Source organism: Amphiprion ocellaris, chromosome 2 (assembly GCF_022539595.1).
Source record: "Amphiprion ocellaris isolate individual 3 ecotype Okinawa chromosome 2, ASM2253959v1, whole genome shotgun sequence".
NCBI lineage: Eukaryota > Metazoa > Chordata > Actinopteri > Pomacentridae > Amphiprion > Amphiprion ocellaris.
Window position 1 is genome coordinate 16,568,217 of NC_072767.1, and position 13,405 is coordinate 16,581,621.

At 40.0% G+C, this 13,405-nt stretch overlaps 5 gene segments (V, D, J or C); 3 read left to right on the forward strand and 2 right to left on the reverse strand.

Moving 5' to 3' along the window:
• Window positions 1–1,440, reverse strand: LOC129350696 (Ig kappa-b4 chain C region-like). The segment is given in 2 exon segments: window positions 1–504; window positions 1,305–1,440. Coding segments are annotated over 2 exon segments (483 nt in total).
• A 721-nt stretch (window positions 1,441–2,161) lies between these two features.
• On the forward strand, window positions 2,162–2,719 carry LOC129350697 (Ig kappa chain V region 2717-like). The segment is given in 2 exon segments: window positions 2,162–2,289; window positions 2,397–2,719. Coding segments are annotated over 2 exon segments (375 nt in total).
• A 3,398-nt stretch (window positions 2,720–6,117) lies between these two features.
• Window positions 6,118–6,741, forward strand: LOC111586198 (immunoglobulin kappa variable 1-39-like). The segment is given in 2 exon segments: window positions 6,118–6,204; window positions 6,386–6,741. Coding segments are annotated over 2 exon segments (375 nt in total).
• Window positions 6,742–7,700: 959 nt separating this feature from the next.
• LOC111587450 (Ig kappa-b4 chain C region-like) lies at window positions 7,701–9,076 on the reverse strand. The segment is given in 2 exon segments: window positions 7,701–8,226; window positions 9,017–9,076. A coding segment is annotated over 1 exon segment (273 nt).
• A 797-nt stretch (window positions 9,077–9,873) lies between these two features.
• Window positions 9,874–10,460, forward strand: LOC111585339 (immunoglobulin kappa variable 4-1-like). The segment is given in 2 exon segments: window positions 9,874–10,009; window positions 10,086–10,460. Coding segments are annotated over 2 exon segments (393 nt in total).
• The last annotated feature ends 2,945 nt before the right edge of the window (window positions 10,461–13,405 follow it).

The window sequence follows — 13,405 nt, forward strand, 5'->3', positions numbered from 1 at the left end:
CAAATATCTTTATTACGTGAAAACATGAGCTTTGACATGATGAGGAGGAAAATAGGACTATTTGAATCTTTATTTAGTTTGATGAGAGACAGAAAGAGAGAGAGTTCCAGAGAGCAGACAGAGAGTCAAACCAGTATGAGAGTCCCAGTGAGTGAGGTCAGGACTGGGAACACTGGTCTCTCCTCAGTGTCTGTGAGAGTGGAGTGTGGGAGCCCTGGGTGGCCTCACAGCTCACAGAGACCACCTTCCTCCACTGGTCTGCAGGGAGCCTCAGGGTGCTGCTCCAGCTGTAGTGGCCGTCCTTCTCCAGCACCCCGGGGCTCCTGCTCTCCTCCCAGCTCATGCTGCTGCTGCTGCTGCTGCTGCTGCTGCTGCCGTCCACCTTCCAGGACAGACTCCAGTCTGAGGGGAAGCCCTTGTTGGCCAGACACATGAGCGTGGCCTTCCCCTGCTGCAGCTCCTCACTGGAGGGGGGCAGCACCGTCAGGGTGGGAGGGACATCACCTAGGAGACACCAATCAGCTTAGAGGACAGGGAGCACACAGCTGTCACTCAAACATCACACACGTGGACACCTTTAGTGTGACACGCTGGATTCAGTCCTTCAAGGAGTTTGTGTCTCATGCTTTTTCTGCTCCAGCAGTCACTCACTCACTCACACATTGTTTCAGTTCCCTTTCAGAAAGCTCTCATGTAAATCAGCTCAGAGAGAATCATCTCACAGTTTCACCTCAAACATGTCCAACTACTCTGGAAACTAAACAAGTACATGTGGAAACATTCACAAGTTTCACTGCAAAATCACTTCAAAGTCTGGACTAAATATTAAAGTATTTAGTAGAAACAGAAAAATACAGAAAGTTATTTGAATAATATTCAGAGTTTTTCTGTGGATTTGAATCATAATTTACTAAACAGGTCAAATCATTTCATCCAGATGTAGAAACAATTTATGATCAAATGAGGAAGTTCAGATATTTTTTACACATTTTCAAATATAAATCTGTATCGACACTCCATCCAGGATTGAAGAACATGAATTTATTGATATTATCTTATAAAAAATTAACAGCGGGACCAATGATGTTTTATCAAATCCACATTTCAAGTTTTGTAATTTCTCAATCATGTAAACATTGAATTTCATCAAACCTGATCAGAGTTAGCATCTATGAGGAGGAATTCAAACTTTAGTACATGAAGTTTTTCTGAATTCAAAAATATTTTACAACTGGTCAGATTCTGAACTTTTAAAAGATATTTTAAAAATTAGTATTTAGTAGTGACTGAAAATATAAACTTACTTCCAACATCCAGTCTGGTTCCTCCACCGAACGTGTACCACAGTGATACAAACTGATTGAGTCGCTGTACAAAAACCTCTGACTGTAGAGAGACACGGATCTCTGACTTTGGAACAAACAAACTCACCAAAATCATTCACTGTTTGTCTCATTTTGTCAGCTGGTATGAAAACTGAAAATAACACAGAGCTGCAAATATCCATAATTTACATTTTATTTTAGTATATTTCAATTAAAGAATTTTATGGGTAAATATTAATTTTCAAAAGAGAAAATAAAAAGCAAAAACATGAATATTTCATACATATAAACTGTTGAATATATCATTCATGTAAAATTCAGTACACATTTATGATTGATACTGTGATAAATTGATTCATCCACTGATAAACTTTCAAAAATTCTTCTAAGTCAAAACAAAGCTCCAGTGTTCTGGGAGAGTTTATCATCCTGACAGCAGAAATGTAGCGTTTTTAAATTTCACAGAGTTTTTTTTTTCTTAAGATTGAGATGATAAAGGGTTCATACACATAAAGTATTTAAAAGAGAGACGATATCAGCAGTAAGTCCAGACATATTCCCAATCAATTCCGTAAATAATTAAATAATCCGCTGATAAACTCTCACTAAATGTTTGAAGAAGAAAGGAAATGTTTTAAAACAAGATATATCCAGAAGACTAAACCTGAATACAAAATCTTGTTCCTGATCAATATTCTGATAAAGTGATTGATGGATTGATAACCAGCATCATCACATTGATCCAAGTCCCTGTTGGAGTGAGTCAGACATTTCCATAGAGAACCACTTTGCATCAGCAGCACCATGCTCCAGTGCTCTGGGAGACTTTATAGTCCTGACACTTGAACACTGGATGACTGACAGCTGTCCTTCATCACAACAGAAGACACACAAATCCTCCTCATCAACAACATGACTCTGATCTGCGTCCTCATCTGGACTCTCCTCTGCTGCTGCTTCACAGGTAAAGTCCAGAGAATCCAACTCCTCTCCTCTATCAACATCCGTCCCTCTCAAATCAAGCCCACAGAACCATGATGCTGCTTTCTCTTTGTGTCTCTGTATCCTCAGAGTCCAGAGGACAGGTCACAGTGACTCAGTCTGGAGCAGTGAGCTCTGCTCTGGGAGGCTCCGTCACCATCAGCTGTAAGACCAGTCAGGATGTTTATGGCTCTAGCTATTTACACTGGTACCAACAGAAAGATGGAGGAGTTCCTAAACTGCTCATTTACTACACTAGCAGCAGAGCATCAGGGATTCCAGATCGTTTTACAGGCAGAGGATCAAAGTCTGACTTCACTCTGACCATCAGTGGAGTCCAGACTGAAGATGCAGCAGTTTATTACTGTCAGAGTGGTCACTACATCAACAGTCAGTGGTTGTTCACACAGTGAAAAAGCGTCGTACAAAAACCTCCCTCAGTCAGACTGAACAGAAACTGAACTGACTGATGCAGTTCACTGAACACACACACACACACACACACACACACACATACACACACACACACAGACGATGTTAACATAGAAACTATACATGACTTTTCTGTTGCAGCTTCTCATCATCCTTTCAGTTCCCATAATCAACGTGTTCTTTTCTGATTGGCCAGAAAAGGCACTAGAACTGAATGTTTCCAGTTAACGAGAAGAAACTATTATGATCTTTTACCAGAGCTTTATAACTATTTATAATTTTGTCAACCCTGTTCAAATAAAAGACAAGACAACGACCAGCATCAGAAATCATATAGTTAAGATGTCATGGCCCCAATAGAATCTGTACAAACCCCAGTACCATAAAATATCATTTAAAATACATAAAAGTAAATGACTGATCTTCCTCAGATGTTCCCCACATGGTTGCACTCTCCCCTTTGATGTTGTATCGATGCAAATATTCCTGTTGAGGGATTAATAAAGGATCATTGGGTTTTACACTCCCCAAAATTTACTACACTAGCAGCAGAGCATCAGGGATTCCAGATCGATTTACAGGCAGAGGATCAAAGTCTGACTTCACTCTGACCATCAGTGGAGTCCAGACTGAAGATGCAGCAGTTTATTACTGTCAGAGTGTTCACTACATCAACAGTCAGTGGTTGTTCACACAGTGAAAAAGCGTCGTACAAAAACCTCCCTCAGTCAGACTGAACAGAAACTGAACTGACTGATGCAGTTCATTGAACACACACACAGATCCCAAAACGAGTTCAGTATCTTAAATTATTTTTATAGAAATCAAATTCTCTTTATAGCAGCTGTTCAGTTTTCATTCAGGTCCCATAATAATCACGTGTTTTTATCAGATTCACAAACAAATCAAGAGAAGAAAACCTGTATCTGTTCATCATTTATTGTCCTTCCAAGACACAGATCAGGCTCAGAAACCTTCATTATCAATGTTAAATTTTTGTTTCATCAAATTTTATCCATCTAGCACCAACTAACAACACGTCTCACCTTTAGATACGTCACATAGAAGTGAAACAGAGAAAATAACAAACAAAAGTTTCCTTTGGTTGCCTTTGAACAACAGTAGACAAGGAAGAAAAATTCCTTTTTGCTAGCCGGGAAGGACCAAAAAAAGCAAAAAATAATTAAACTCCTGCAGAACCAGTTTTAGGAAGGGTGAAAATCTGCTTAACCAGTAGGGCGAGGATCAGTGGGGACAGAGAAAAAAGATACAGATTAAAAAGACAATACATGAAAGGCAAACACTTTGTAAGTCAGTGAGGCCAGTAACTGCAAATTAGAGATGTGTAGCTCCAGATCCAGACACCTGCAGAAAGGACAAAACACAAAGTACAGAGACACAAGACACAAAGTTAGTGATGCAATGGTGGCTTATAAATGTAGACAGAAAGATGAGAGTAAAGGAGAAGATGTTTAGTGAATCATGAGAAGTTGTGCAGCAGTCCAAACCTAAAACAACACAAGTAATGGTTCATGTGATCCTGAGCAGCCCTAACTATAAACTTTCTCAAAGAGGAAAGCTTTTAACTAATCTTGAAAGTAAAGAGGATGTCTGCCTCCTGAACCCAAACTGGGAGCTGATTCCACAACAGAGGAGCTGAAAACTGAAGGCTCTGTCTCTTGTTCTAGTTTGGGAAACTCTGGGAAACACAAGTAAACCTGCAGCACTGAGAGCACAGGGCTCTGTTAGGATAATATGATACAATTAAGGTCCTTTATGATATGATGGAGCTTTGTCACTAAGAGATTTAAATGTGAAGAGGAGGATTTTAAACTCGATCCTGGATGTTACAGCGAGTTGGTGAAGAGACACTAATATGAGTGAAAACTGATTAATTATGCTATAGTTAGAAGAACGTTACTGGTCATTAGAGGTCATCTAGGTTTCTATGCCCTAAACACTGCTTTAAGTTTGACTAAATGATTTGTATCCTCTGGCATCATGAATAAATAGAACTGGGTGTCACCTGCATAGCGATGAAACTTTATACAACTAACTGATGTAAATGGATGAATTATCACTAACATGAACAAACAGGAATATGTCTGATAAATATGATTTAAACCAGCCTAGTGTTGTACTTTTAATCGAGATTACATGTTTGAGTGTTTATTATAAAATGTTGTGATTGGACCCCAACTAATGGAGACAATAATAATCCAAACAAAAGAAAACCGTGCTTTAAAGGGATGCACAGGTCTCATCTGAGCTCCTGGTTCCACCACCAGTGTTGATTTTATCTTGTTTGCTGTCTGTGTGTTTGTCTCTCCTCTCCTGTTGTCTCTCCCCTTTACCCTCACCCCAACCAGTCGAGGCAGATGGCTGCCCTCCCTGACTCTGGTTCTGCTGGAGGTCTCTTACATTTAACAGATTTCTGTTTCTCCATTGTTGTCAATCTTTGGATTTGTGGGTTTTCCATGTATAATTTTCTCAAGATTCATTTTTGTTTGAGAATTCTAAAAATTTGAAACTAAAGTGATATTGAAGGATCTAAACTGTGATATTTAAATCAGTCAGGCAATTCAAATGGATCCCCCTGAAACCTTTGTGAAATCAGACCTTTATGCCAAATGTCATTGGAGGCAGGTTCAGTATGTGGCCCATCTTTTCTGGTATAGATGGACAGAGGAATATCTTCTGCTGCTCCAAGAAAGGCAAAACAGGAAAAAAAATGAGTAAGAACAGGAGTGTTGGAGACGTTATTCTGGTGGTTGACCCCACTGCTCCAAGAGGGTTATGGCTATTTGGCAGAGTGTGAGGGACCAAGTCAGATGGAAGAAGTCTGATCTGCTCAGTGAGGCTCCAGACTAAGACTGAATGATTCATAACCAGTGTGAGCTGCTTCCTACACACTGATGGATGACAGGAGTTTCTTCACACAATCAGTGAGGGATGTAGTGCAGATTATTGCTTACATTGTGTCTCCTTTGTTGTAATTCATTGAAGTACCTGATTCTATGAAGGATAAAAACAACAGGACTTATTCATATGTATTTTGGGTTTTCACTTCACTCTTCACACATCCTGCATTTCTCCAACTTCAGCCTCAGTGAGATACTGAAAGAGTTTCTGTCTCATAAACCTCTAAACTCCTCCACAACATAACTGACATCTTGTCTTACTCCTGAGTGGAGATGAAGTTCTCTGCCACAGATTGTCTCTCATTAGGTGATGGATGATTGCAGTAGTCAAAGCAGTGAGCAGGAAACAGCCTGATGTGTTGAGGACAGCTGCAGCTGACTGACTCGGTGTGTTTGCATATGTGTCCTGCCTCTGTGCTCCCAGACGTTAAGAGCTCAGTGTTGATCAGTGTCTGTTCAGGCCTTTCACAGACTCTCACACAGCGGCAGTACAATGATCATGTTTGGGACTCTGCTGCTGGCCACCCTGGGGCTCCTTGTTCAGGGTGAGACTCTGCTGAAAACTCTGCTTCAGGATGATGGAAAAACACTGAAACCAGCAGCATGGACTTTTATTCCATCTGTTGTCCATGTTAAAGAAATGATCCTCATGTGTTTGGATGCTGATCATCTTTCTCCAAGCTGGATTTGTCTCAATAACTCTTCTCCTCTTTTTCATGTTTTCAGGCTCATCAGGACAAATCACTGTGGCTCAGTCTGCTGGATCTCAGTCTGTTGTTCCAGGACAGAGAGTCTCCATCACATGTAAAGTCAGTCCAAGTACTAGTTACTGTTTCAACTGGTACCAACAGAAACCAGGAGAAGCTCCCAAACTCCTCATTTACTGCTCTAGCAGTCGTCAGTCTGGAGTTTCTGATCGTTTCAGTGGAACAAAATCTGGAAATACTGACTTCACTCTGACCATCAGTGGAGTCCAGACTGAAGATGCAGCAGTTTATTACTGTCAGAGTGGTCACTACATCAACAGTCAGTGGTTGTTCACACAGTGAAAAAGCGTCGTACAAAAACCTCCCTCAGTCAGACTGAACAGAAACTGAACTGACTGATACACTTCACTGAACACACACAGACAGACAATGTTACCAAGCAAATTAAATATGACTTGTTCTGTTGCAGCTTCTCATCATCCATTTAAATCCAAACATAATCATTTGCTCTTTTCTGATTGGTCAGAAAACCAAGAAAAGTGACTGTGGGACAGTAAATGAGAATAAACTGTTATGACACAGATCAGCATCAGAAACCAAACAATCAAAGATGTCATGGCCCAAAAGCATCTGTAAATCCCTCATTACTGTAAAATATAATAGAAAATGTAAAAATCTAAATGATGAAAAGAAAACTTCAATATTAAGTGTAAACATAAAAGGTCAAATAATAAAAATGTGTAAGTCAGAAAGTTAATTCCTGATGTTGGAAACAGCAGTTGTGGAGCTTTCACAGATCTTCCTCAGCAGAATAAATCACCCAGTTTTCAGTGAAATGTAAATGAATGAGAGTTTGTTAGACTGGACAGTATCTAATTCAAACAGTCAAGGAGGCAGGTGCAGTCTATCTATCTATCTATCTATCTATCTATCTATCTATCTATCTATCTATCTATCTATCTATCTATCTATCTATCTATCTATAAAGACTTTAAATAAAATTCAAATATCAAAGATTGTCATTGTGTTGTACCCATTTATGTGACACGATGATATGGTCTTTGATTTATTATATGCTTTAATTCTATTGTCAGGTTGCTGATTTATTTAACAGTGATTTCAACATTGACTTTACTTGTCACTGTTTCCTTTATTAATCATAGTTTCTTTGTTGTGTCAATACAAAATGAGACATTATGTTGAACTGTTGCAGTGGAAAGTTCTCATATATTTTAACAAAGTTACTGGAAAAAAAATCATTCATCACATTGTAGCATCACTTTCATATTTGCAGATTTTAACTGGAATAAGAAGTCTGATTAAACAATAAAATCCTCAGAAACATTTTCGATTTGAAGACAAATATCTTTATTACGTGAAAACATGAGCTGTGACATGATGAGGAGGAAAATAGGACTATTTGAATCTTTATTTAGTTTGATGAGAGACAGAAAGAGAGAGAGTTCCAGAGAGCAGACAGAGAGTCAAACCAGTATGAGAGTCCCAGTGAGTGAGGTCAGGACTGGGAACACTGGTCTCTCCTCAGTGTCTGTGAGAGTGGAGTGTGGGAGCCCTGGGTGGCCTCACAGCTCACAGAGACCACCTTCCTCCACTGGTCTGCAGGGAGCCTCAGGGTGCTGCTCCAGCTGTAGTGGCCGTCCTTCTCCAGCACCCCGGGGCTCCTGCTCTCCTCCCAGCTCATGCTGCTGCTGCTGCTGCTGCTGCTGCTGCCGTCCACCTTCCAGGACAGACTCCAGTCTGAGGGGAAGCCCTTGTTGGCCAGACACATGAGCGTGGCCTTCCCCTGCTGCAGCTCCTCACTGGAGGGGGGCAGCACCGTCAGGGTGGGAGGGACATCACCTAGGAGACACCAATCAGCTTAGAGGACAGGGAGCACACAGCTGTCACTCAAACATCACACACGTGGACACCTTCAGTGTGACACGCTGGATTCAGTCCTTCAAGGAGTTTGTGTCTCATGCTTTTTCTGCTCCAGCAGTCACTCACTCACTCACACATTGTTTCAGTTCCCTTTCAGAAAGCTCTCATGTAAATCAGCTCAGAGAGAATCATCTCACAGTTTCACCTCAAACATGTCCAACTACTCTGGAAACTAAACAAGTACATGTGGAAACATTGACAAGTTTCACTGCAAAATCACTTCAAAGTCTGGACTAAATATTAAAGTATTTAGTAGAAACAGAAAAATACAGAAAGTTATTTGAATAATATTCAGAGTTTTTCTAAACAGGTCAAATCATTTCATCCAGAAGTAGAAACAATTTATGATCAAATGAGGAAGTTTAGATATTTTACACATTTTCAAATAGAAATCTGTATCAACACTCCATCCAGGATTGAAGAACATAAATTTATTGATATTATCTTGTAAAAAATTAACAACGGGACCAATGAAGTTTTATCTAATGCACATTTCAAGTTTTGTAATTTCCCAACTTAAGTCATTTCAATCATGTAAACACTGAATTTCATCAAACCTGATCAGAGTTAGCATCTATGAGGAGGAATTCAAACTTTAATACATGAAGTTTTTCTGAATTCAAAAATGTTTCACAACTGGTCAGATTCTGAACTTTTAAAAGATATTTTAAAAATTAGTATTTAGTAGTGACTGAAAATATAAACTTACTTCCAACATCCAGTCTGGTTCCTCCACCGAACGTGTACCACAGTGATACAAACTGATTGAGTCGCGGTACAAAAACCTCTGACTGTAGAGAGACACGGATCTGTGACTTTGGAACAAACAAACTCACCAAAATCATTCACTGTTTGTATCATTTTGTCAGCTGGTATGAAAACTGAAAATAACCCAAAGCTGCAAATATGTATAATTTATTGTTTCATTTAATATATGTCGATTTTAAATTATTCTGGGTAAATATTAATTTTCAAAACAGAAAATAACAAGCAAAACATAAAGATTTCATACACATAAACTGTTGAATATATCATACAAGTAAAATTAAATACACATTTATAATTGATTCTCTGATAAATTCACTAATCCATTGATGAACTTTCAAAAATTGTTGTAATCAAAAAATAGCTCCAGTGTTCTGGGAGAGTTTATCATCCTGACAGCTGAAATGTAGCGTTTTTAAGTTTCACAGAAGTGTTTTCTCAAGATTGAGATGATAAACTATAAAAAATGCTCATACACATAAAGTATTTAAAAGAGAAACAATATCAGCAGTAAGTCCAGACATATTCCCAATCAATTGTGTAAATAATTAAATGATCCGCTGATAAACTCTAACTAAATGTTTGAAGAAGAAAGGAAATGTTTTAAAACAAGATATATCCAGAAGACTAAACCTGAATACAAAATCTTGCAAAATGTTCCTGCTCAATATTCTGATCAAGTGATTGATGGATTGATAACCAGCATCATCACATTGATCCAAGTCCCTGTTGGAGTGAGTCAGACATTTCCATAGAGAACCACTTTGCATCAGCAGCACCATGCTCCAGTGCTCTGGGAGACTTTATAGTCCTGACACTTGAACACTGGATGACTGACAGCTGTCCTTCATCACAACAGAAGACACACAAATCCTCCTCATCAACAACATGACTCTGATCTGCGTCCTCATCTGGACTCTCCTCTGCATCACTCAGGGTGAGGAAAATGGTTTTTCTGTGATGTGAAATCATGTAAGTGTAGCTGAGTTTCATTGTTTCTTCTCTCTCCTCAGGCTCTGTTGGACAAAATGTTGTTTTGACTCAGTCAGCAGCCAAATCAGTGCAGCTCGGTCAAACTGTCTCTATTGACTGTAAAGCCAGTACTAAAGTAGCTCTCTACTCTGGTTCACAATATTACCTGGCCTGGTACCAGCAGAAAACTGGAGAAGCTCCAAAACTCCTGATCTATGTTACAACAAGCAGAGCTTCTGGAATCTCCTCCAGATTCAGTGGAAGTGGAACAGGGAATGGAGTGGACTTCACTCTGACCATCAGTGGAGTCCAGACTGAAGATGCAGCAGTTTACTACTGTCAGAGTTATCATTACATCAACAGTCAGGATGTGTTCACACAGTGAAAAAGTGTCGTACAAAAACCTCCCTCAGTCAGACTGAACAGAAACTGAACTGACTGATACACTTCACTGAACACACACACACACACACACACACACACACACACACACACACACACACACACACACACACACCCACATACACACAGACAGGGAGACTATGACGGCCTTCACTGGACTGCTAAGGGCTGCCATCTGCTGAACATCTCCAAGACTAGGGAGATGGTTGTGGACTTCCACAGGTCTAAGCTACGGCCTGTCAGTATCAGAGGAGAGAACGTTCAAGTGGTGCAAACCTACCAAGATCTGAGCTGGTACCTCAATAACAAACTGGACCGGTCCACAAACACAGATGCTTTGTTCCAGAAGGGGCAGAGTCAGTTGTTCTTCCTCAGAAGACTAAGATCTTTTGATGTATGCAGTGAAATGCTGCATGTTCTACCAGTCAGTGGTGGCCAGTGTTGTTTTCTATGCTGTGGTCTGTTGGGGAGGCAGCGTGACTCAGAGGAACACCAGGTGAGTGGACAGGCTGGTGAAGAACGCTGGTTCAGTGCTCAGCAGGAGTTTGGACTCACCGAGGACTGTGGCTGAGACAAGCAAACACAACACAGTGCAGTCCATCCTTAACTAAGCCAGCCATCTTCTCCACAGCATCCTGGCTGGACAGAGGAGCAGCTACAGTGAGCAGCTTATCTCACTGTACCACAGGACTGAATGGTTCAGCAGATCTTTTATCCTCACAGTCATCACACACTACAAACCTTGGTCAAAAGCAGTGGCTCATGATCTGACCTGTTGGCTGCTACATTCCTGTGACTCAATTCAGCCAAGCAATAAACAATTACCCTGAGCCCATCAGGACCCATGCACCACCCCCTCCTATATACACTTTAGTTCTATATTTCACATTGCACCTTGTACTTTATAATACTCTATTTAACGGTAATTGTTACAACCCCGGCTCGGGGGGGAAGCAACATAAACAGTTGTAGGTGGTAAAAATCAAATTATTTATTGCAGAAAAGTTTGAACAAAAATGTGCAAGATACTATACAAATGAGGCAAAACTAAGGAAGAGGGCTGGTGGGTGCTGCTCAAATTAAAGAAAACAGCAAAACACAAGAAGAGTTCTCATAAGGAGAACTTAACACTATACTACAATACAGTCACTGTGGACCAAAGAAAAAACGGAACAAAAAGCCTCACTACCTGGGAACTGACACAAAACAAAACTACATGGGAGTCAGCACCCCTAATCCTGGTGAAACTAGACAAAAGAAAACTACCTGTAATGAAATGACGCTGTATCAGTTTTTAACTCTAATCCTGGCCCAATTCCTACCACACAGTCTATCTGCCTCAACCACACAGAAACACAGAATGACACGCTAGAAGTCAGCTGCCTCGTTCAGTTGAACTGCCAACTCTTTTAAAAGAGTTTTCAGTTGGTCAGCCTGGTGAGCGCCGCACCAATCGCAGGACTCCTGGTTGCAGTCACGCCTCTGCCGTCGTGGTCCAACCAGGGAGTGGGGATCACACAGCCCTATTTGCATCGCCACAACATATGGTTAAAACACACACACAGGGATAGGAGGCGCTGGCCGTAACAGTAATCCATAATCTCATTGCAAATTTCCTCTTGTGGGACCAATAACAGATATTCAATCTATCTGATAACATTCTGTTTATTGTAAATGCCACCAATGTGCACCTTATTTTAAATATCAACAATTTTTGCACGTCTATAAATATCAGGAACTTATTGCTCTTCGTTCGACCAGCAATTTGAATGATAATAGCATGCTCTTTTGTACATTGTTTCCTATCTATCTATCTATCTATCTATCTATCTATCTATCTATCTATCTATCTATCTATCTATCTGTGACCTACTGATTAGCCATCGTGCCATACAGCTGTGGGGGAACTAATGATTGGTTTGGCCATTGCAGCAGGGGGTTCAAATTGATTGACGGACATAGTTCCAGTATACTCCTGAACACTCCTGGACAGGTACGCGCTGTGCAGCACGCGAAACACTGGTAAGCTTTAGATTTTGTATTAATATTGTTTCTTCTTTTAAGACCAGTTTTCCGGCTTATCGGCGGCGTCATGCGCGTGTAGCGTCGGACAGCCGAGGTAACCAAAATGTTTGTTTATGTTTATTGTTATCGTTCTGTTGCTTGATTGTGGTTAAACATTTCTTTGTTTCGTTACAGTTTTGCCTCTGTTGCCTTGTCTTTTTGCTTGTTTATTTTGTTGTTTCTTTCTTTTAGTTTGTAGTTGTTTTGTCTAGTTCTGTATTAGTTTGCTTGGTTCGAGTTTAGTTTCGTTTCTCATCATGTGTGTTTATCTTTAGGTTCTTGTGGCTGTGTTCTCTGGCTCAGTAATCAGGTTTCTCCCCTCCATAGCTGCGTAGGGCCTGTGTGACTGTCAGTTTTAATAACTGCATTCATAATAACATTACTGTGTGTGTGGTGAACATATTTTTGTACCAGAATAAAAATTGTATTTATATTTTTCTATACACGCCTCTGTATTCATTTGTGCACGTACCTGTGTTTAGTAGGGGAAACCCTCTGTTGAGAGGCAGGATTGTTAACATTCTTAGGGTGGAAGTCCCTCGGTGGCGTTGTCGGTTCTGTGTTAAAAGAAACCAGAAGACCCTCACCAGTCCTAACTTGGTTACACATCTATCTACAGAATTTTTAAATAAAATTAAGGAATTAGGATTGCCTTTGTGTTGTACCCATTTATGTGCATGATGATGTGGTCTTTGATTTATTAAATACTTGAAATCTACTAATCTACTGTCAGGTTGCTGATTTATTTAATGGTGATTTCAACATGTTTCCTTCACTATTTGTAGTTTCTTTGTTGTGTCAATACAAAATGAGACATTATGTTGAACTGTTGCAGTGAAAAATTCTCATGCGTTTTAACGAAGTTACTACAAAAAAAACTTGACTTCATCACATT